Source organism: Lampetra planeri, chromosome 38 (assembly GCF_965212315.1).
Source record: "Lampetra planeri chromosome 38, kcLamPlan1.2.h2, whole genome shotgun sequence".
Lineage (NCBI taxonomy): Eukaryota > Metazoa > Chordata > Hyperoartia > Petromyzontiformes > Petromyzontidae > Lampetra > Lampetra planeri.
In genome coordinates, this window is record NC_136144.1 from 4,739,138 (window position 1) to 4,760,684 (window position 21,547).

At 53.6% G+C, this 21,547-nt stretch overlaps 1 protein-coding gene across 3 annotated transcripts in view; it reads left to right on the forward strand.

Moving 5' to 3' along the window:
- Positions 1 to 21,547, forward strand: part of IPO9 (importin 9) — a 74,063-nt gene that overhangs the window by 31,802 nt on the left and 20,714 nt on the right. For 2 of the 3 annotated variants that reach the window (XM_078612229.1, XM_078612231.1), the window contains exons 11-22: positions 371 to 469; positions 1,884 to 1,990; positions 6,050 to 6,189; positions 7,746 to 7,905; positions 8,068 to 8,294; positions 8,960 to 9,108; positions 9,623 to 9,751; positions 10,089 to 10,364; positions 10,898 to 11,064; positions 12,202 to 12,335; positions 13,754 to 13,861; positions 21,158 to 21,301. In XM_078612229.1, coding sequence (XP_078468355.1) covers positions 371 to 469; positions 1,884 to 1,990; positions 6,050 to 6,189; positions 7,746 to 7,905; positions 8,068 to 8,294; positions 8,960 to 9,108; positions 9,623 to 9,751; positions 10,089 to 10,364; positions 10,898 to 11,064; positions 12,202 to 12,335; positions 13,754 to 13,861; positions 21,158 to 21,301 — 1,840 coding nt within the window. The remainder of the gene's footprint in view (positions 1 to 370; positions 470 to 1,883; positions 1,991 to 6,049; positions 6,190 to 7,745; positions 7,906 to 8,067; positions 8,295 to 8,959; positions 9,109 to 9,622; positions 9,752 to 10,088; positions 10,365 to 10,897; positions 11,065 to 12,201; positions 12,336 to 13,753; positions 13,862 to 21,157; positions 21,302 to 21,547) is intronic. The other variant, XM_078612230.1, reaches the window with a different exon arrangement.

The following is a 21,547-nucleotide window of genomic DNA, read 5'->3' on the forward strand; positions in this document are numbered from 1 at the left end:
GGCAAGCTCAGCGAGCCCCCTGAGCGTGTCGTGACGCTCGCCGTTACCCTCGCCATGCCAGGACGCTCGCCGTGCCGTGATGCTCACTGTGCCGTGATGCTCACCGTGCCGCTCACCGTGACGCCCGCCGTTCTGTGGCGCTCGCCGTTACCCTCGCCATGCCAGGACGCTCGCCGTGCCGTGATGCTCGCTGTGCCGTGATGCTCGCCGGGCCTTGGCGCTCACCGTGACGCTCACCGTGACGCCCGCCGTTCTGTGGCGCTCGCCGTTCCGTGACGCTCACCGTGCCACTCACCATGACGCTCGCCGTTCCGTGACGCTCACCGTTCCGTGACGCCCACCGTTCCGTGACGCCTGCCGTGCGGTGCAGGTGAAGGTGTGGACGGCGAACCCGGAGCAGTTTGTGGAGGACGAGGACGACGACACGCTCTCCTACTCCGTGCGCATCTCTGCTCAGGACATGCTGCTGGTGAGGGGGGCAGTGGTGGGCGTGGGGGGGTGAGGCAAGCCGGTGGCCCTGGTGGGGCTAATGGAAAGGGTTACGGCAGTCGGTGTTTCGGGGGTGATAAGGACACGGAGAAGACGCTTGTGCGTCATGTGACTCTCTGTATGCATGTGTGTGTGGGTTTGTGTGCGCATGGCTGTCCGCGCGTGCCTGCGTAGGGAGTGGGGTGCAGTGGTTGGTGCACTTTGCTATGACCCCGATTTGATTTCACGCTCAAGACCAATTCCAGCGGCGAATACTTTAACTGGTCGTGGACATCCCCTAGGTCGACTCGGCCTTCAGTGAGCACCTGGTGCGGCATATAAAGCATCAGCACTGGGAAGACAAAGGCGGCCGGGCGTGGTGTTGGTCACCCACCCATTTGTGTGCTGTGCCGGCCTTCATAGGTGCCATTAACAGCATCGCCCCAACAGTCTGTTCAAGGCAATTCAGGGGATCTTTGTGTGTGCGTGTGTCTTTTGAGTATGCATGCATGTGTGCGTGCATGCGTACGTCCGTGTTTATTTGTGTGCATGTCCGTATGTGCGTGTACGAATGTGCACAAATGTTTTATTTGTGTATGCCGTTGTGAGTTGGCGCAGTTAGGAGCACAGGTGGTGCATCTGTCAGTCACCTCAGTAAGTCCAACTCACAGCACCTGAGTCTGTCCCGTGACCTCCAGCCAGCAGCGAGAGCCTTCCGCACTTCACGAGACGACTTCAAAGCGCACCTAGCCTGGCCCAAGCGTTGTAGTGACGTACGTCACTTTAAGAACAACGGAACTACCTTTATTTTTCTTCTTGGTTCTTTCGGTGAAGTCACGTAGAAGGGAAGTAATAAAATAATAAAAATAAAACATAATAAAATAATTCTCACGACGTTTCGGCCACAACGCAAGCAGCCGTCCTCAGGTGAAGACCAGGTCTGTCGGGGAGACAGCGTCTGAATGAAACACCACCACAATTGGAGCGTATATTTAAGCTGGGTTGGAAGGGGGGAAGGGCGCCTTGACAAAATAATTTGCATATCAAGAGGAATTTAGCATATTTTACCAGGTAAGACCCACTGAGCTATGTAGCTCTTTTTCAGAAACAATCTGGCCACAAATGGTAGCCCAACGAAGTAGATTATCATCACGTCGAAATTTATAGCAGCCAAATGCTCTAAACACGTTGTTATTGATTCTAAATGTGGAGGGAAAACCAGAGGACCTTGAGAAAAATCCACGAGACCACTCGAAATATACAGCAGGCATCAGGGTTGGGATCCAACTCACGACCTCCTGTCTACAACGTGAGGTAGTTAACATCTTTCCACCATGGCAAATGGCGGCTGTTGTTGGTGCGTGTTTGTGCTTGCGTTTGTGCGTGCGTGCGTGTGTTGCCTGCCTGTGCTTCAGGCGATCATGGCGGAGTTTCAGGGGGACAGCGCAGCGGCGCTGGCGGCAGCGGCCACGCGGCACCTGCAGGAGGCGGAGCAGGCGCGGAACGCCGGCAGCTCCTACTGGTACGATCGCGTCCGTTCGGTGGCGGGAGCTCTGTTACTTTAGCCACAGTGCACGGTAGGAACTCTCCGCAGCAGCAGCAGCAAGCAGCGTGATTCGCAACCTTCCCCCTCTGTACGACGAACAAGGGCCCGTGACTGCCAGGCATCATTTCCCCGTTACCTCTTCGCTGCTGTCAGCCTGAACTACAGCTCGCGGTAGAAACTCCCCGCTGTAGTAGTGACTCGCAACCTCCTGCTCTCTATACCAAGGACCAGGGCTGTCGTTTCATCTTTGCGGCCCCACCCACCGTAACGCTCTTCGCTCCACCGTGCACTCCTAGATTGAAAACGAATTTCTTTAGAACTGCTTTTGGTGTTTGTTTTGTTGTCCTTCCCCCGCACCTCCGATTGTCGCGGTTGGCTACGTACGGCGCGAAAGAAGTTCCGCATGATTACGTACAGCTCACGGTAGAACTCTCCTAAGCAGCAGTGCGTTTCACAACCTCCTCTTCCTCTCTATACCAAGACCGTCATTACCAGGCCATCGGGAATGTCACCCCTATTGCGCATTCGCAGCAGCAGCTTTGAATCTACACCTTTTAAGAGACAATCTTGATTTGAGGCTTTCGTGACTGCAGGAATCTATACTCTTTGTTTTTTTCGGTAAAGTCACGTAGGGATAAAATAAAATAAATCACGACGTTTCGGGCGCAACGCAAGCGTTCGTCATCAGGTGGGAAAGCATGGTCTGCTGCTGAGGCAGACTGTTTTAAAAGGTTACACCCATTTCAAACCTTTTTAAACAGTCTGCCTCAGCAGCAGACCATGCTTTCCCACCTGGTGATGGACGCTTGTGTTGCACCTGAAACATCGTGATTTATTTTATTTTAAGAGACACATAAAGGTCCCACCTCTTTTTTAAAGGCCCCACCTCGTTGGATTCCCACTCCCGAGCAATAACAGCGGCGAATATCTGAACTGGTCCTGAGCCTCCCCTAGTTCGGCTCAGCCTTAAATAAATTCATGGTGCGGTGTGGAAACATCAGCGGTGGGGAGACAAGGGCGGCTGGGTAGTGGTGTTGGCTACGATGCCCTCTCATGTGCCGTGCCGCTTTCATTGGTGCCGCTGCTGCTCGCTAACAGCGCTTTCCCTCACAGTCTATGAAAGGCTTCATCGGAGGTCTTTGCCTTATTTTGTCTGTGTGAGATTCCGTTTGGCTTGTGGTTATGCAAGGGAATACATGCACGTACCGCACACGCGCGTGTTATTGCGTGATTTTGTTTGAGAGTGTGTGTTCACGCGTGTATTGATTGCGCGGGCGACGCGTGTGCAGTTGTTCGTCGGCATGCTTGAACGCATGTGAGTGCGTGAGAGTGTAGCGGTTAGCGTGTCACGCTACGAACCCGTCGACCCGAGTTCGTTTCCCGCTTACGGCCACCACCACCGGTGACGATTATCTGAACCGGTCCTGGACCTCCCTTAGGTCGACTCCACCCCCTCGTGTGTTGTGCCAGCCCTTCATTTCATTTTTCATTTCAGTTTTCAGTTTCATTTATTAGGTATAACCCTGTGAGCCGTGCGGCTTTTGACTCGGGTGCAACCGCAACAAACAAAAACATGAACAAGAAACATCTTAAAGTGACTACACGCAACAGAAAAATCCAGGGAAAAACAGCAAAGTCTTCCAGAAAGAACACCGCATTTCAACGCTGTGTGCAAAATTCCCAGTGGGATGCAAGTCAAACAATAACAACCATGAGACAATTTAGATATCAGGCTAACTCTGTACTGCAACAAACAAACATGGCTAAACCAAAACGTTTTCAAAATCACCAAAATAAAGCTATAAAAACAATGTAACAGTGATCATAGGAACTGATTAAATTTGAACAATGAACGATATACATGACATGTACGACCAAACTTTGCAGCCATAGCTAGCTGCATGAGTCACTCCATAACAGCAGGAGTATCAGTAGCAGTATCAACATTTTTCAATTCACCTTTAAAGATCAGCACACTACAATAAAAACTCCCACTACGAACCCGGCGACCCGAGTTCATTTCCCGCTTAGGTGCTACTCGTTAAAACAGCACTTTCCCCAGCAATCTGTTAAGGCTATACGGGGGTCTTTGTGTTGACGCACGCACGTGGGCTCACGGGTACGCTGCTGAACTCGCGCCGCCGATCGCTGGGGGTCGTGGGCCGCGAGCGAACGAGCGAGCCACAGGCGCCTCCTCGCTGTCACCCCCGTTGAGTCTGACCCCTTGAGACGTGGCTACGCGCTTGGAGTTTTGCTTGCTCACGCACACACACTCACACGCGTGTGTGTATGTGTGCGCTGCGCTACGAACCTGGCGACCCTAGTTCGATTCCCGCTCACGGCCAACACCAGTGAGGATTATCTGAAGCGGTTCTGTATCTCCCTTAGGTCGACTCAGCCTCAAATGAGTACCTTGTGCGGAGTGTAAAAATCGCCACTCGGGAAACAAAAACGGTTGAGCGTGGTGCTGGCCAACCCAACCACCCCCTTGTGTGCCGTGCCGGCCTTCATATGGGCTCGCTAATGGCACTCGCCCTATCAGCCTGAAAATGGCTGTATTGGAAATATTTTGTCATTGTTTGTGGGGGTGTGCGGTAATGTGGAGCGTGTGAACCCAGTGTGTGTGTGTGCGTAGTCTGAGTAGGCGTGCTTGAACGTACGTCTGCTAGTATGTGGCCTGGGGTGAGGACATGTGCATCTGAGAGTGTTCGTTTGCATGTGTATCTGTGTGCGTACCAAGACGCGAGTGTGTGAGTGCATGCCTTTGTGGGTGAGTGAGTGAGCGAGTGTGCGTGCATGCCTTTTCTGAGTGCGCGTGTGTGTGTGTGTGCCAGTGTGAGGAGCGATAGTGTCGCGGTTAGCACGCTGCGCTATGAACCCCCGTGACCCGAGTTCGATTCCCGCTCACGGCCAACACCAGTGACGATTATCTGAACTGGTCCCGGGCCTCCCCTAGGTCGACTCGGCCTCAAATACGTACCTGGTGTGTGGTGTGTAAACATCGCCACTGGGGAGACGAAGGCGGCCGGATGTGGTGCTGGCCACCCACCCCCTTGTGTGTCGTGCCGGCCTTCATCGCTGCTAGTGAACAGCACTAACTCCTTACGGTGGATCTTTGTCTTTTACGCGTGTGTGTGTGAGTGAGCAAATGAGTGCGTGCGTGAGTATGTACACTGTCGAGTCGAGCTGACAGCCCTGCTCGGACGACCCGTCACTGGACCTGTCACTCTGGATTTCTCGAACAAGAGACATGCCTTGTTCTGACCCAACTTGCTCATTCCAACTATATATATAAAGCACGTATTTATAAATATATACTTTTTTTTTCACGTTCTGTAACAAACGCAGAATGTGAAATCATTGGCTGGATGCGTTCGCCTCTCGGCCGCTATTGTGCACGGTCGGGTGGCTCGTTTTGATTATTTAGTGCCGAGGCCGGCATTGCGTGGCCATGCCTTCAGATCGCCGCCGTCTCCGAACCACCCCTCCCCTTACCCCCCACAGCTTGGCTTTTGTTGTCCCTCGCTCGCCTTGTGGTTCTCCCTCCCCTGGCTGGCCGGCCAGATTCGAAATCCGTCTCATCGCCTGCGAAAATCTGTCGCTTGCAAGCTCCTAATGTCGTGCCGTGAATGCCTCTTCCCCCTCGCGCTTTCAGTCACCACCACCGCCACCTGCCCCCCCCTCACCCTTGAAGAGTGGGTGGCTGCGCAAAAAGCATCAGACTCGTCAAGTTACATTTGTGTATTTTCACTTAATTTGGAATAAATGTACTGGTGGACATGTCCTGGTGGATGTTGTGGTGTAGGCGATCGCCTGTGTTGGTGGACACGTGCTGGTGGATACACGCTGTAGGCGATGACGACCTGTGCTGGTGGACATGTCCTGGTGGATGTTGCGCTGTAGGCGATGACGACCTGTGCTGGTGGACATGTCCTGGTGGATGTTGCGCTGTAGGCGATCGCCTGTGTTGGTGGACACGTGCTGGTGGACACGCGCTGTAGGCGATGCGACGTGAGCGGGTGGTCGTGTGCGCAGGTGGAAGCTGCACGAGGCGTGCATGTTGGCCCTGGGCTCCGTGAAGGACGCCGTGATCGACGCGGTCCGCAGCGGCAAGGTGCAGTTCGACATGGACGGCTTCCTCACCAACGTGGTGCTCGCCGACCTCAGCTCGTCCGGTGAGCAGCCGTCCCTCCGGTGGTGTCGATTGCTGTGGCACTTCTCTCTCCTTTTTAAATCCTTTATATTAAGTTCGCTTGCTTGCTTAGGACCGTGCAAATCTTTCGGTCGTTTTTTAACCCACTTCCCGTGATCCAATCGAGCTGACATTTTCCACACAGACTCGTTGTGCGTGACAATTAATGTTCGTGAAAATTTTTTTCCAAAATTTTACATTTTTTAGGACAAAAATATTATATTTAATTACCAATTGCTTAATGGTACAATGCAATCATCTGACCCATAGGTGGCAGCCATCTCAAGCCAGAGGACGAGAGGACTCTAGCCGCCACGCATATAAAGGATTTATAGTGAAAAACTTTGTTTTTACGGGTTATATTTATTTCTTGTTTCTTTTCACTCCACTGCCAACCGAGGTGGCCCGGCCCGGCCTGGCCTGCATGGCACGGGAGGCGCCGGGTTGTTTTTCCACCGCACAACCCGAGCCGTGCCGCTAACCTTGCAGGCAGCGAACGAGTCGATACGCACAAATGACAAACTAAAACTATTTTAAACTATTAACACATTTTTTAGCAGGTAAGGCCCGCTGTGCTTATACATCTCGTTTTCAGAAGCAACCTTGCCACAAATGATAGCCTAACGAAGTAGCTTATCATCACGTCGAAAATTATAGCAGCCAAATGCTCTAAACACGTTTTTGTTGATTCTAAATGTGGAGGGAAAACCAGAGGACCCTGAGAAAAATCCACGAGACCCCTCCAAATATACAGCAACGAAGTGGCTTATCGTGTAGGGGCCCCTTGCCAGGACTTTTGAGTTCCCAGTGTCAGGGTGTGATTGGCTCATGTAGTTAGGGTTAGGGGTAGACCTCGTGTGAGGATGTGATTGGCTAGTGTAGTCAGGGTTAGGGGTAGACCTCACGTGAGGATGTGATTCGTTAGTGTAGTTAGGGTTAGGGGTAGACCTCACGTGAGGATGTGATTCGCTAGTGTAGTTAGGGTTAGGGGTATAGCTAGTGTGAGGATACGATTGGCTCGTCTAGTCAGGATTAGGGGTGGAGCTAGTGTGAGGATGTGATTGACACGTGTAGTTAGCATACCTGTCAACCCATAAGGTTTACCCGTATTCTTATACAGGGAAATTTAGTTTTTAGATCCATACGGTGTGGGACTTTGTAGGATGAACGTTGACATTTATAAGGGCACGGGGTGACCAACAAGGTCTGTATTGAGTCAACGTGTCTCCGGTCACAGACGTGCCGGCCCTGCGCGCAACGTTGTTAAACGGCAATGGCGACGTTTGTCTGTAACGTCCCTCTGTGCGCGTCTGTCTCCCACCCCCTCCACGCACCGCCACCTCCGCCACCACCACTGTACTGCCACCGACCTACCAACACCACCACCACCACAATGACTGCCCTCACTATCTCCACCATCACTATAACTCCTCTCACGATTCCAATCATTACTAATATTCACCACTGCTATAATACCTTCACCATTATACCACGACCACCTCAACTACCACCACCACCACCACCCGGGTACCGCCGCAGCCTCCCCGTTCCTGCTGGGCCGAGCGCTCTGGTCGGCGTCGCGCTTCGCCAGCCTCATGACGCCGGAGCTGGTGCAGCGCTTCCTCCAGGCGACCGTGAGCGGCCTGCACGACGCGCAGCCGCCCTCCGTGCGCATCTCGGCCGTGCGCGCCGTCTGGGGGTGAGACTTGCGCTGCAGGGACGCGCGCCACCAATGCGGCGCCGTGTCTTGACCCCATAGATTGTAGACCCCCGCCCCCCCCCCGTGAGAATTCCTTACTCATGGGAAACCTTTCGCCCCGTTCCCTGCTGCCACCACTTCCTGCTGCTGCTACTGCTGCAGCTACTGCGACCAGCTGAAGCAGGCGGGCAGCGTGCAGGTGCTCCGCCCGTTCCTGCCGGCGGTGGTGGAGGCGCTGGTGCAGCTGGCGACGCACTTCACGTCGGACGTGCTCACGCTGGTGATGGAGACGCTGTGCGTGGTTTGCTCCGTCGACGCCGACTTCACGAGCAGCGTGGAGGCCAAGGTCTGCCCGCTCACCATCGCGCTCTTCCTCAAGTACAGCAATGGTGCGTGCGTGCGTGACGTGTGGGAGAGGGTGAGCGCGTGTGTGCAGAGAGCGAGGAGCGGTGGTGTAGTAGCGGTTAGCGTGCGCCGGGCTACGAACCCGGCTACCCGAGTTCTATTGTCGCTTACGGCCAACACCAGTGACGATTATCTGGTGATGGTGTGAACATCGCCAATGGGTAGACATTGGCGGTGCTGGTCACCCACCCCCTCGTGTGCTGTGCTAGCCTTCATAGGTGCTCGCTAACTGCACTTGTCCCAATAGTCTATTAAAGCTACATTGGGATCTTTGTCTTTGAGAGTGGACGAATGTGTGCGTGTGATCAATCGGAGTGCATGATAGTGTGTGGGAGAGTGTGAAAGAACGAGTGGGGAGCCGTAGTGCAGTGGTTAGGACGCTCCATTACCCGAGTTTGATTCCTGCTCAGGGCGTCCCCTAAGTCGACTCAGCCTCAAATAGGGTATATACATATCAGCCACCAGGAGGCATAGGCGGCCGGGCGTCGTCCTGGGCATACCACACTCTCGTGCGCCGGTGCCGGCCTTCATAGATGCTCGTTAACGGCACTTTCCCCAACAGCCTGGTAAAGGCTGCACGGGGGATCATGGTGTTTGTGGGTACGCGTGGATGAGGAATGTGATGGCAGCGGTGGTGTTTTCCCCGTAGACCCCGTGGTGGCGTCGCTGGCAGAGGACATGTTCAAGGGGCTGTCTCGTATCGAGGCGTGCCAGGCCCCGCTGCAGATGCGCCTCATCCCCACGCTCGTCAGCATCATGCAAGCGCCACCTGACAAAGTTCCCCAAGGGCTATGCTCCGTACGAAACACACTTATGCACGCACGAGCGCACGCATGCACACATGCGAAGCCTAAGATGCCCTTGTGCAGCCTTTGTGCAGCCTGTGCAGCAGAAACAGCAGCCGCAGTAGCGACTTTCATTCGCTGCCTGCGGGCCTACGTGAGCGTGGTGCTGATAGCAGGTCGGCGGCATCGCTTGTGCCAGGATCGGTGCACTTTGAGGCCATGTGAAGTGTAAAATGCTTGTGGCACAGACCCAGGTGTTATGGGTTAGTCGACGCACTCGTTGTCAAAGGCACACCTCCAAACGCTCATTCTTACGCTTGTCTCGATAACTCTGTCACACGCGCACACGTGCGCATTCGCACTCGCCCAGTCGTATGCATTCAGCTTCCCCGTGTGGCGCCGCGCGACCCCAGGTTGCGCTGGCGGTGAGTTCGTAGCGTGGAGTTCCGTGCGGTTTGTTTCGCGTTGAGTTCCGCGCCGGTGTCTCTCATTGCGTTTCCACGCGTCGCGGCGTCGCTTGGGCCCAGGTGGCGCTGGATATCCTGAGCGGGGTGGTGCGCAACACCAAGCCGCCGCTCTCCGATCTGCTCATGTGCCAGGCGTTCCCGGCCGTGGCACAGTGCACCCTGCGCACCGAGGACAACGCCGTCATGCAGGTGCCGCCCCCCCCACCCCCCCGAACAACCGCGACCACAATCACAACCCACAACCGCAACTACATCCTCCAACTATAACGGCAACACTCAACCCAACATGCAACGAGCCGGTTGTTTCTCCCCCACGTTGGCTGCGTGTTCCTTTACGTTGGCCCGTGGAGCCAGACGCGAGCGAGCACTCCCCGGGCGCTCCTGCACAGATTTCTTGCATTCAAAACCCCGCAGCGAAGCCGCAAGAGCGAGCCGGCCACGCGACCCGTCCCGCGAAACCGTCATCCTGCGGGGACCCTGACCCCATGCGCCACCCCCGTCCCCCTCCTCTCTGTCACCGTCGCAGAGCGGCGGCGAGTGCCTGCGGGCCTACGTGAGCGTGGCGCTGGAGCAGGTGGGCGGCTGGCGCGACGACGCGGGCCGCTCGGGCCTGTGGTACGTGCTGCAGGCCGTGACGCGCCTGCTCGACCCGCGCTCCTCCGAATTCACCGCCACCTTCGTGGGGCGCCTCGTGTCCACCCTGGTGGGGCGCCTCGGCACGCAGCTGGGCGACAGCCTCGACCTCATGCTGCGCGCTGTGCTGAGCAAGATGCAGCAGGCTGAGACGCTCAGTGTCATGCAGGTGGGTCGCCCGCTCGATCGTCCGATTGCTCGCTCGAACGACCATTTGCCCAGTGGATGGTTCGCTCACTCACTTTCTTGCTCAATCACCAATTCACTCGCTCGACCACCCGCTCACTCGACCACCCGCTCGCTCGACCACCCACTCGCTCAACCACCCACTCGCTCGACCACTCACTCGCTCGACCACTCGCTCGACCACTCGCTCGACCACTCGCTCGACCACTCGCTCGACCACTCGCTCGGCCACTCGCTCGGCCACTCGCTCGGCCACTCGCTCGACCACTCGCTAGACCACTCGCTCGACCACTCGCTCGACCACTCGTTCGCTTGAACACCCACCTGTTCGATGGACCACTCACTTATAATCATATAATACTTACTGTCTTGACCAATCGCCTGCTCGATCGCCAACTCACACGATGAACCACTCGCTCGGCCGACCAGTCCCTCGATCACCCACCCGCTCGCTCACTGTGTCATATGTCTGCGTGCCCCCCCCCCCTCTCCATCACCGCCCCTCCCCCCCCGCAGTCTCTCATCATGGTGTTTGCGCACCTGGTGCACTCGCAGTTGGACGCGCTGCTCGAGTTCCTCTCCAGCCTGCCGGGCCCCACGGGGAAACCCGCGCTCGAGTTTGTCATGAGCGAGTGGACCAGCCGCCAGCACCTCTTCTACGGCCAGTACGAGGGCAAAGTCAGGTGCGCCCGGCACACCACGTCCAGTAGACTCCACTCCCCCGTGGCCGTGGCCACGTCTAGCCGCGTGCCACATACGCCGGTTTGTCAGTGGCCTGGAAAATATTCACAGAGACCCGTAGACAGTGTGTCAGGTGTTAGTGTGCCATTGTGTCATTGTGTTTGTGCGCCGGTGTGCGCCGTGACGAGAGTTTAAGCGTGGAAGTGTCACTGAGTTAGCGTCAGTGTGAGTGCGTATCAGTGTTAGTACATTGGTTAGTTGTGGTGGTGGGGAGCACTGGCGCGCGGTGGTTGGCGCACTGCGCTCCCCACCCGGCGACCTCAGTTCGACTCTGTCTCACAGCCAACATCAGTGACGGATATTTCAACCAGTCCTGGGCCTCCCTTGTAAACATCAGCATTGGGGAGACAGCCAGGTGCTGTGACGGTCACGCACGCCATTACAGATGTGCCGTACCAGCACATCTGTAATGTCATTGTGATTGTGTTAGCATCCATGTGAGTGTGTACCCATGTGAGTAAGTTAATTGTAATTGTGTTCACATCCGTGTGAGTGTGTAGCAGGGTTGGTACGTTTTGTTAAGTCATTGTGTTCATGTCCATATGAGTGTGTACCAATCTTGTTAGCATCTGTGTGTAACAGTGTTAGTAAGTTAGGCTCAGTGTCAATGGGTCTGCATCATTGTGTTCACACCCATATGAGTGTACCAGAGTTAGTAGGTTAAGTTAGGCTCGGTGGCATTGTTAGCGTCGGTGTTACCCAGAGGTCACAACCGGGTACCCGATACCCGTACCCTACCCGATACCCGGCTACCCATACCCGGCCGGGTACGGGTACGGGTAGCCGTTTGCGACCCTGGTGCGGCCGGGTATGGGTACGGGTAGGCCCTGAGTCACTGGTGAGTAACCGTTTGTCACTCATTTCGGGTAGGGTACGGGTAGGGAACGGGTACCCGTACCCGGCTAGGTACGGGTACAGGTACCCATTTGCGACCCTGGTGCGGCCGGGTACGGGTAAGGAATCAAAACCCGTTTGCGACCTCTGGTGTTACCACATCGGTGTGTACGCGTCGTCGTGCGCGCCCGTGTCCCCCCGCTCGTTCGCCGCTCACCTTCGCCCACTGGCCCCCCCCCCGACAGCGCGATGGCGCTCTGCAAGCTGCTGCAGCACGGCGTGGCAACGCACGACACGCGACTGCAGGACCTGACGGTGCGCGGAGAGCAGATCTTCTCGACATCCAACGCCGTGCAGACTCGCAGCAAGACCGCCCAGAGTAGGCATGACGGCGGCCACCGTTCGGGCTCTCTGGGCGCCACGGTGGCTCAGAGATGTTAACTACCTCACCTGGTCGTATACAGGACGTCGTGGGTTCGATCCCGACCCTGACACCTGTTGTATATTTGGAGTTTGCGTGTCTCCCTCTCTCTCTCTCCCAGTGGTCGCGTGGATTTTTCTCCGGGTCCACCGGTTTTTCCCTCCACAATATAGATTGATGCGTTTAGAGTATTTGGCTGCTATACATTTCCACAAGATAAGCCACTTCGTTGATCTATCATTTGTGATCGCCAGGTCGCTTCTGAAAAAAATCTATGCAGCTCAGTGGGGGCCCTACATGGAAACATCAAAATTGTTTTAGTTTCTTCTTTAGTTTCTAAAATAAGTAGCCGTTTCCTCCATAAATGTGTCATCTGGTACCACCCGGGATGGCAGACGCTAACGGTGATTTTCTCAGAGTATTTTAGCTGGAGAAGTGTCTGTGATAGCAAGGTCACCGTGGTGGCTAGAAGTGATGATGTCGGTGTAAGCGTGTTTGTGTGTGCGGTGCGGCTTACACGAAGTATGATGATGATGTCCACGTGACGTGCAAGGCATCATGGGAGGGACCGATCTAGTGGTCACGATTGTGGCCATTTACGGACGATATTTCTCTTCCCTAAATATCCCCCCCCCTCCATTTAATTATCATATATATTGTTAAATTGATTTTATTTATGACTTTCAAATATAAAAATCAATATGGAAAATGCAGTGTCAAAAAAAAGAGGCTAACAAATGTGTCTTTGTTTGCCCTTGGAATAAGCGACGGGCTCTCGGGCGTGCTGATGAGCCAAAGTGTTGGGGGGGTTCCAGGCCGGGTTCGGAGTTTGGTTGTGTTATTTGTGCGTGCGTGCGTGTGTGACGTGCGTCTGCGCGCGTGTTCGTGGTGTGCCGTGTATGGCATAGTGGGGAGCACAGGTGGGGCCATCTGCCAGTCATCTATACCAGTCAACTTGTAACAACTGGGTCTGTCTCGTCATCTGCCAGCAAGCCTGGCACATCCGTCAACACATAATTCTTGGGCCTGTCCATAACCTCCTGCCAACCACCAAGCTTTCGTGCACCTAACTTGGCACAAATGCCGCGGCACCGTTGGTTAGCATTATACTTCTGCTGCGAACCCGGCGCCCCGAGTTTGATTCACAAGCATGGCTAACACCAGCGGCGAGTGGTTTTCCAAACCGAACCGGTGCTGGGCTTCCCCTAGGTTGACTCGGCTTTAAATTAGTTCCTGGTGAGACAAAGGCAGCTGGGTGTGGTGTTAGCCACGCCACCTGTTCATTCACCCTGCCGGCCTTAGCTGTTCACCGCTCACACCATTTCTCCCCAACAGTGTACGGTGACCCTCTGTCTTTGTGCGCGTGTGTGGTGCAGCGCCGGAGCGATGGACGGTGATCCCCCTGCTCGTCAAGATTTACAAGCTAATTATCAACGACCTGTCGGTCATCATGGAGAGCAATGCTTCGCGACAGGCGTCAGCCGGTAATGCACGCCCTCACTGCTTCGCCGATGTTGCGACGCGCGATCGACGGCAGGAATTTATCATCACTCGCGAACGAGCGAGATTGATTGTGTGATTGAGCGAACAAGTGAAGTGGGTGGGTGAGTGGCTGAGCGAATGTTTTGGTGAACGAATTTGTGAGTGAGTGGGTGGCCAAGTCAGTGGCTGAATGAGTGGAATTAGTGAGTGAGTGTTTGGGTGAGTGAGCAAGTGTGTGGGTGAGTGAGCGGGTGTTTGGGTGAGTGTGTGGGTGAATTGGTGGCCGAGTGAGTGTGTGAGCAAGTGAGTGAGTAACCAAGTGGAAGAATGAACGAGCTAATGCCTATGGGGTGAGTGAGAGGTGTGAGCGAGCGAGGTCCGATACTACACCCACACCATCGTGGTGTCCGCGATGTCGTTACACCGCACGCTGTGCCTCTTTAGGGCCGCCACTGCACTTGCACACGATGGCCTCCTCCTCTCTTGCGAATGACGTCACGGTATCTTGAACGTCCGCCGTGAGTGAAGCAGACAGCGTGTAGTATTGTTGTGGTGCATACAATCCGCGGTGTTAACCAGGGTTAAATGATCATCATAATTATTACTAACTTCATCATCATTACTTTCAGAATCATCATGACCAGTGTCATCATCATTATCATCATGACCAATGTCATCATCAGTGTTATCATAACCGTTGTCATCATTTCCTGCATGATCATCATCATCGTCCTTAAGTGCATTATCAACAACATCATTATCGTTATCATAAATTGAAGAAATTCGCAACACAGGTTTTATAGTACACCCTCAAAAAAACACTCATCAAATTCAGATGGAGATCTCTTGCACACGTGTGTGTGTATGCGCGTGTGTGTGTGTGTGCCCGTATCCTGTGCGACGCGTGGACCAATCATCAGGCTCGCACGGCATGTCACGGCTACAATCGTAATCTTTTAAACAACGGGCAAGACCGGCAGACGCGGCCAGGGTGCTCCCCCTGTGGTATGTCGCGGAATGCCGGAGTTTTCGCACCTCCCGTCTCCGCGGCGGCTTTGGGGGAGGGAGATCTCGCAGGGAAGGGGTTAACGCGCGGCTTAGCGGATGATGCTGCGGCCGCGGCTTTGATGGAGCCTGGGTCTCGGGGGGGCGGGGGGTGGGGGCGAGCGGCTGTGCGGCGCTGATAACTCAAAGACGCCGTCGCGTGCCTTTTTTTTGCACGCGTGTGAACAATCGTGTGTGCGCGTGCACACATGTGTGCTGCGTGTGTGTCTGTGTGTATATACGAGCGCCGCCGGCCGCGGTTGCTGCTGGCCACCCACCCCCTCGTGTGTCGTGTCGGCCTTCGTAGGCTCTACGAGCGAACAGCACTTGCCCCAACAGATTGCTTAAAGGCTATACGGGTGATGGTGGGAAAATCTTTGTCGTTGTATGAGGAGTGGTGGGGCAGTGTTTAGCGTACGACACCATCAACCCGACGGACCTCAGTTCGATTCCTGGCCACGGCTCGTACATAAGTGGCGGGGGATATTTCAACCAGCCCTGGACCTCTCCTACGTCAACTTGTCCGTACGTTTTTGGTGCGGCGTTATAACACCTCGGCGCCGTGGCGACAGGAGGTTATCAGTCGGGCATTAAGCGTGCCGCACGGCCCCCTCGTGCGCCGTGCCGTCCTTAATAGCTGCTCATTAAAAGCACTTGCCCCAAACAGCCTATAAACGCCACACGGGGGGGATCTTCGGCAAGATTTGTATTTCTGCGTATGAGCTCGCACAAGCTGTGGGGTGCATGTGTGTGCACGTGTGTGGGGATCGGTTAGCGCAGCGGCTAGAGCGCTGCGCTACGAACCCGGCGACCCGAGTTCTATTCCCGCTCACGGACAATATCAGTGATGATTATCTGAACAGGTCCTGGGCCTCCCCTAGGTCGACTCAGCCTCAATTGAGTACCTGGTGCTGTGCGTAAAAACATCGTCACTCGGGAGACAAAGGCGGCCAGGCGTGGTGCTGGCCACCTACCCCCTCATGCTGTTCTGGTTTTCGTAGGTGCTCGCTAACATCACTTGCCCCGACAGTCTGTTAAGGCTATACGGGGGATCTTTGTCTGTGTTGTCTTTGTGCGTGTGAGTATGCGCACGCACGCGCCTTCTGCGCTCCGCATCCTCCCGTCGCCGTGCAGTCTTTCTTCTTGCGTTTTTATTGTTATCGTTATTCTACATCGTCCTGAAACCCACAGCGCGTTAGATGCGTTAGAAAGAAGGAAAAAAACTCCCGTTTCCTTCGACCCGTTCCCGATTAGCGGCTCCGGCCCGCGAGAGAGATGAAGGGAGCAACGAGCGGCTGGCGTTCCGTCTAATTCCGTCGTTTTGTGGATAATTTTCAAACAGACTCTGTCCCGCACACAACCCATACTTCACCCATTTTGCTCCCCTTATCGCAGCCTTGCAAGGCGTCAGACAGAGAAAACCGATAAACGGGAATCATCTTTAAAGAACTATATATATCAGTTTAACACGTAGGATTTCGCAACCAATATTCATAATCAAGGTTTTTGGGTTAGATCGCGTAAGTATAAATGTTGTGTCGTAACCCTCCACCACCCGACACAGCCAATTAGTAAGGGAATTGTCACGTAATCAAAACGCAATTAAGATGCTGGATGTATTTACCAGCGAAACGTCGTACTACTCAAATTTGTAAATATCGTTAATTTACTCTCCAACGCACCAGTGGGCTGAAGTAGTCACTAATTGACGTTTTGTTTACGCGACAAATCCCTTACTGATTGACACTTACGCGATCTAAACCCAAAACCTTAATTAGAACTATATATATATCTCTTCTCAACAAGGATGACGACGTATCCTGGTGAAGCGCAGGGCTGGAGTAACCACGGGCATCACGACGAACGGGAGCCGTAGAGGAGATCCCCTGGCTGTTACCTACGAAATGGAAAAGTGTGAGAAGTGAAAGGGGGGAGGAAAGGATGAAGAGGAAGGGAGAGGGAGAGAGAGAGAAGTTTCGCGGGCGGTAAACGTGCACCGGGGGTGAAACAAATGATTTTTTAATGTTTTGGGGAAAGAGCTTGGGACCTTGAGTTGATTATTATAATCCTTTTACGGCCTTCGGCCAGGAAATTCGCCAAAAAAATCGCACACGAACGACGCATTCACGCAAGCACCCGATGCTCCGTTTTGAAGTTTTAAAATGAAACATCTTTGAATTGTATTATGATTTGAATTAGATAATTGTATTTCTTCATTAAAAGCTCTTATCATTTTACATCTTTAAGACTTAATTCTGTGCATGGACGGCGGCTTCACGACGTTGCTTGCAATTGCGTGGGGAGACGGAAAGAGGGAACACTATTTTATTTTATTATATGAGGCCCCACTGAGCTACATGGCTCTCTTTCAGAAGCTATCACAAATCATAGCCCCAATGCTTATCATGCGGAAAGTTATAGCAGCCAAATACTCGAAACGCATGATTCTCAATGTGGACGGAAAAACCGGAGGACCCGGAGAAAAAATCCACACGACCACGGGGAGAAAGGCGCAAACTCCAAATACACAGCAGGCGTCAGGGTTGGGATCGATCCTATAACCTCCTCTATACCAGGCGAGGTAGTTAACATCTCCTAGCCACTGATGATGATAACGATGAGAGACACGCAAACTCCAAATATACAGCAGGCGTCGTGAGGGTCGGGATCGAACCCACGAACTCCTGTGTACCAGGCGAGGTAGTTATCATCTCGCCACCGCGGCGAGATGTTCGCACACTGGGGTTAGAGAACACGCACAGGTTGCGGACATCACGTTGGCTGCTAAGACGAGCGAGCGGGCTTGGGCAGGACACGGGGACGGAAGGGGACGATGTCCGGCCTGCGAGAATAACGACGGAGCCGGTGGCCAGTGGAGGGGACGTCCGCCAGTGAGATGGAGCGGTGAAATCAACTCGCGAGCGGCCGCTAGCTGAGCGCGAATGCACCGCAGAACCGTGAGATGTGGCGACGGCTTGCGGGACGCCTTCATCATATGAATTGACAGACGGTGGCTGACGATGACTACGACGACGACTGCATGGTATTAATGCGCGTCCTCGCTTTCGGACGACTATCGGCGCCGGTGACGTAACGGCCGCCCGCGTGACGAGGATTAATCTGCCCTAATGAGCGGGTGATTGGACGGGCGAGCCGAGCGACAGGCGCGTTAGAGCCGTGACTGAGCAACGGGGCAAGAGGAGGGGGGAGTCCGTGCCCTGTCAGGGCTCATCAATCAGCACCCCCGCCACCGTACGACTGGCCCACCACCGCCCTTCTCCCTCGCCGAGATCGCGACTTCGGGAGACTCGCCGCTGCGTCGTCCTCTCCGCCGTGCTTGTCGCTCCCTCCCCCCGCCACCTCGCGGGTTTCCTGCAGGAGGAGAATTTTACGAATAAAAAAAAAATATCAGGATGTAATTTATACAGGAGGAATCTGATTGAGCTATAAATCTCTTTTTTGCTCTCTCACAGATTTACAGTTGGGGCACGGGGTCAGAATGTTACAACAACAAACATTGCAAAAACACATAGCAGTTTTATTCTTGGTTCTTTCAGTAAAGTCACATAGAAGGGAAATAATAAAATAATATAAATATAAATTAAAAATTATCACAATGTTTCGACTGCAACACAAGCAATCATCACCAAGAATTATTTTTTCAAATTTTCTTGCTGTGGATTTCACACCTGATGATGATTGCTTGTGTTGCAGTCGAAACGTGAGAATTTGTATTGTTTTATATTCATATTATTTTATTATTTCCCTTCTACGTGACTTTACCGAAAGAAGCAAGAATAGGAATCCCTGCAGTCACTAAAGCTTTAAATCACGATAGCAGTTGCTAAGTATAGTAAAGGTAAGCAAATGACTGAAAAAAATATATACAAATAAAGCTAAACTATTTTATTTTACCAGGCAAAGCCCTCGTTTAAGATGTAAGCTTATTTTTCAGAAGCGACTCAGCCACAATGATAGCTCAACGAAGTGGCTTATCATGTGGCAATGTATAGCAGCCGCTTAATCGAAAGAAATCTAAACGCTTGTTTCTAAATAATGTGGAGGGAAAAACCGGAGGGCCTGTAAATAAAAGTAATCCATGTATAAAAGTGTTCCGTTGCTAGTTTTAGGTCATGTCTCGGGTCTGATTACGAAATAGAGGATAGTGGGGGGGGGAGGTCGGCGGGAGGTGGGAGGGAGAAGCAGTTTGTGGTGGCTAATTTATTTGGTTTAGCCGTGATGCCTCCGTGCTCTTGTCGCCGTGCGCTGGCAGTTGTGAGACGCGGCTGTGTGGCGTGTGAGCGTCGTGGTGGATACGTCGGCGACGGTGGTGATGATGCGGGTGGTGTTGACGACAATGTAGTTCGTGGCGATGGTGATTGTGGTTGTGATGTGGGGAGCGGTAGCGTAGTGGTACGCGCTGCGCTACGAACCCATTGGACGCAAGTTGATTCCCGCTCACGGCCAACACCAGTAACGATTATCTGATTCGGCTTCTGGGCCTCCCCTGGGTCGACTCAGCCTCAAATGAGTACCCGTTGTGTTCTGGAAACATCGCCACTGGGGAGACAAAGGCGGTCGAGCGTGATGCTGGCCACCCACCCCCTCGTGTGCTGTGCCAGCCTTCATAGCACTTGCCCCAACAGTCTGTTAAAGACTACACGTTGGATCTTTGTCTTTGGTGGTGGTGATGGTGTTATTGGTTAACCCATAACACGTGGGTCTGTCCCGTGACCTCCTGCCATCAGTGACCCTTCCTCACTTCACGTGGCCTCAACACGCATCTTTCCTGGCACAAGTGCTGTGACGAATGGTGGTTGTTGTTGATGATGATGATAGTGATTATGTTGATGGAGGTGATGATGGGGGAGATTGTGGTGGTGGTATTGGTGGTGATGGCGGTAAGTTGTGGTTCTGATTGTGAAGGTGTTGGTCGTCACGATGATGATAATGAGGAGGATGTTGTAGGTGATTTAGATAATGTATTGCTGTTGCAGTTAATTATCGTGAAGATATTGATGATGACTAGAGGCGACTATAATGATGATGATTATTACAATTTTCGTTCCTCATCATTCAATACATTGTTGCAATTCAGGGTTGTGATTTGATTTTAAACATTTTGTTTGCAAACTACTTGGAATATAACACCTCTAGTGGCTGCAGGAGGCACGTAGTCCAATCACACAAAACGTAACACACGTACAAACACAAGTTATCTTCACGCCAACAATTAATGCATTTGTATTGTTAGCGTACAATAGATGTAAATCGGTGCTTCGTAACATGCTGCGTGATGCTGCAGATAAGGGTCAATTATACTGGTAGGAACGAAGTGGACCAGACCACCAATAGATTCATGTGTCCGTCCGTCCGTCCGACTGTCCGTCTGTCCGACAAGATGGCCGCCCGCTCCCCCTGCGATCCGTGAACTAAATGAACTAAACAAGATGGCCGTCGCATCCGGCGCAGCCAATGACATCGCCTGTTGCAATCCTTGCTCTGTGGGCGCGCGAGTCAGTGGGGAGGGGGGTGTGGACGTCATCGCTCACCCCCCATGCATAAATCATTTTCTTTTTAACTCCTCTATACCCGGTCGATATCCCTGTACCGGTATTAGTATTATTCCTACCAGCCCACCCCGCAGGGTCCTGTTTGCAACTGGTAAATGTGGTGGATGAAGTCCATGATGATTATTCAGGTGATGCTGCACATGGTGACGATAATGATGCAGGTTATGATGGTCCAGAAAAGAATAATGATTGAATTGGTGATAATTCTAATGATAATTTGTGTGTGGTGGTGTGGTTGGTGGTAAGCACAGTGGAGGGTACAGCTGGTGCATCTACCAGTCATTTCAGTCAGCCAACCCATGGCACCTGGGTCTGTCCCGTGACCTGTCAGCGAGCCTTCGACACTTCACGTGGCCTTAAAGTGCACCTGGCCTGGCACAGGCGCCGTGGTGACATCACCGTCACTTCGTGACGAATGGCGGGTATTGGTATTGGTGGTAATTATGATGACGATGGTGGTGCAGGTTATGATGATGATTTGGGTTATGACAATGTACATGATGACAATCCAGGTTATAATGATGATGATTCAGCTGGTGGTAATCCAGGCGACGATGACGACAATGGTGATGCCAGTGATGAAGATGATGATGACGATGATGACGTTGACGAAGATGGCGAGCGTGACGAGGGCACGGACCACGGCCGTTTGAATGTCTCCGTGCGTGTGGTCACTGGCAGCAGGCGGGGAGGAGCTGGACGACACGTGGGACGAGTTGGACGACGACGATGATGAGAATAACGTGGACGACGATGACGAGGATGAGGACGCGGGAGGCCAAACGCTGTCGGAGCTGCTGGGGATGGGCGCCGGCGCCCGATACGGTAAGACGATGACACCGGTCCCACCACGCCGGTCGCATCCTGCCGGTCCCACCACGCCGGTGCCACCACGCCGGTCCCACCACGCCAGTCCCACCACGCCAGTCCCACTACACCACTCCCACCAAGCCGGTCCCACCACGCCGGTCCCACCACGCCACTCCAACCACGCCGATCCCACCACGCCGGTCCCACCACGTTAGTCCCACCACGCCGGTGCCACCATGTCGGTCCCACCACGCCGGTGCC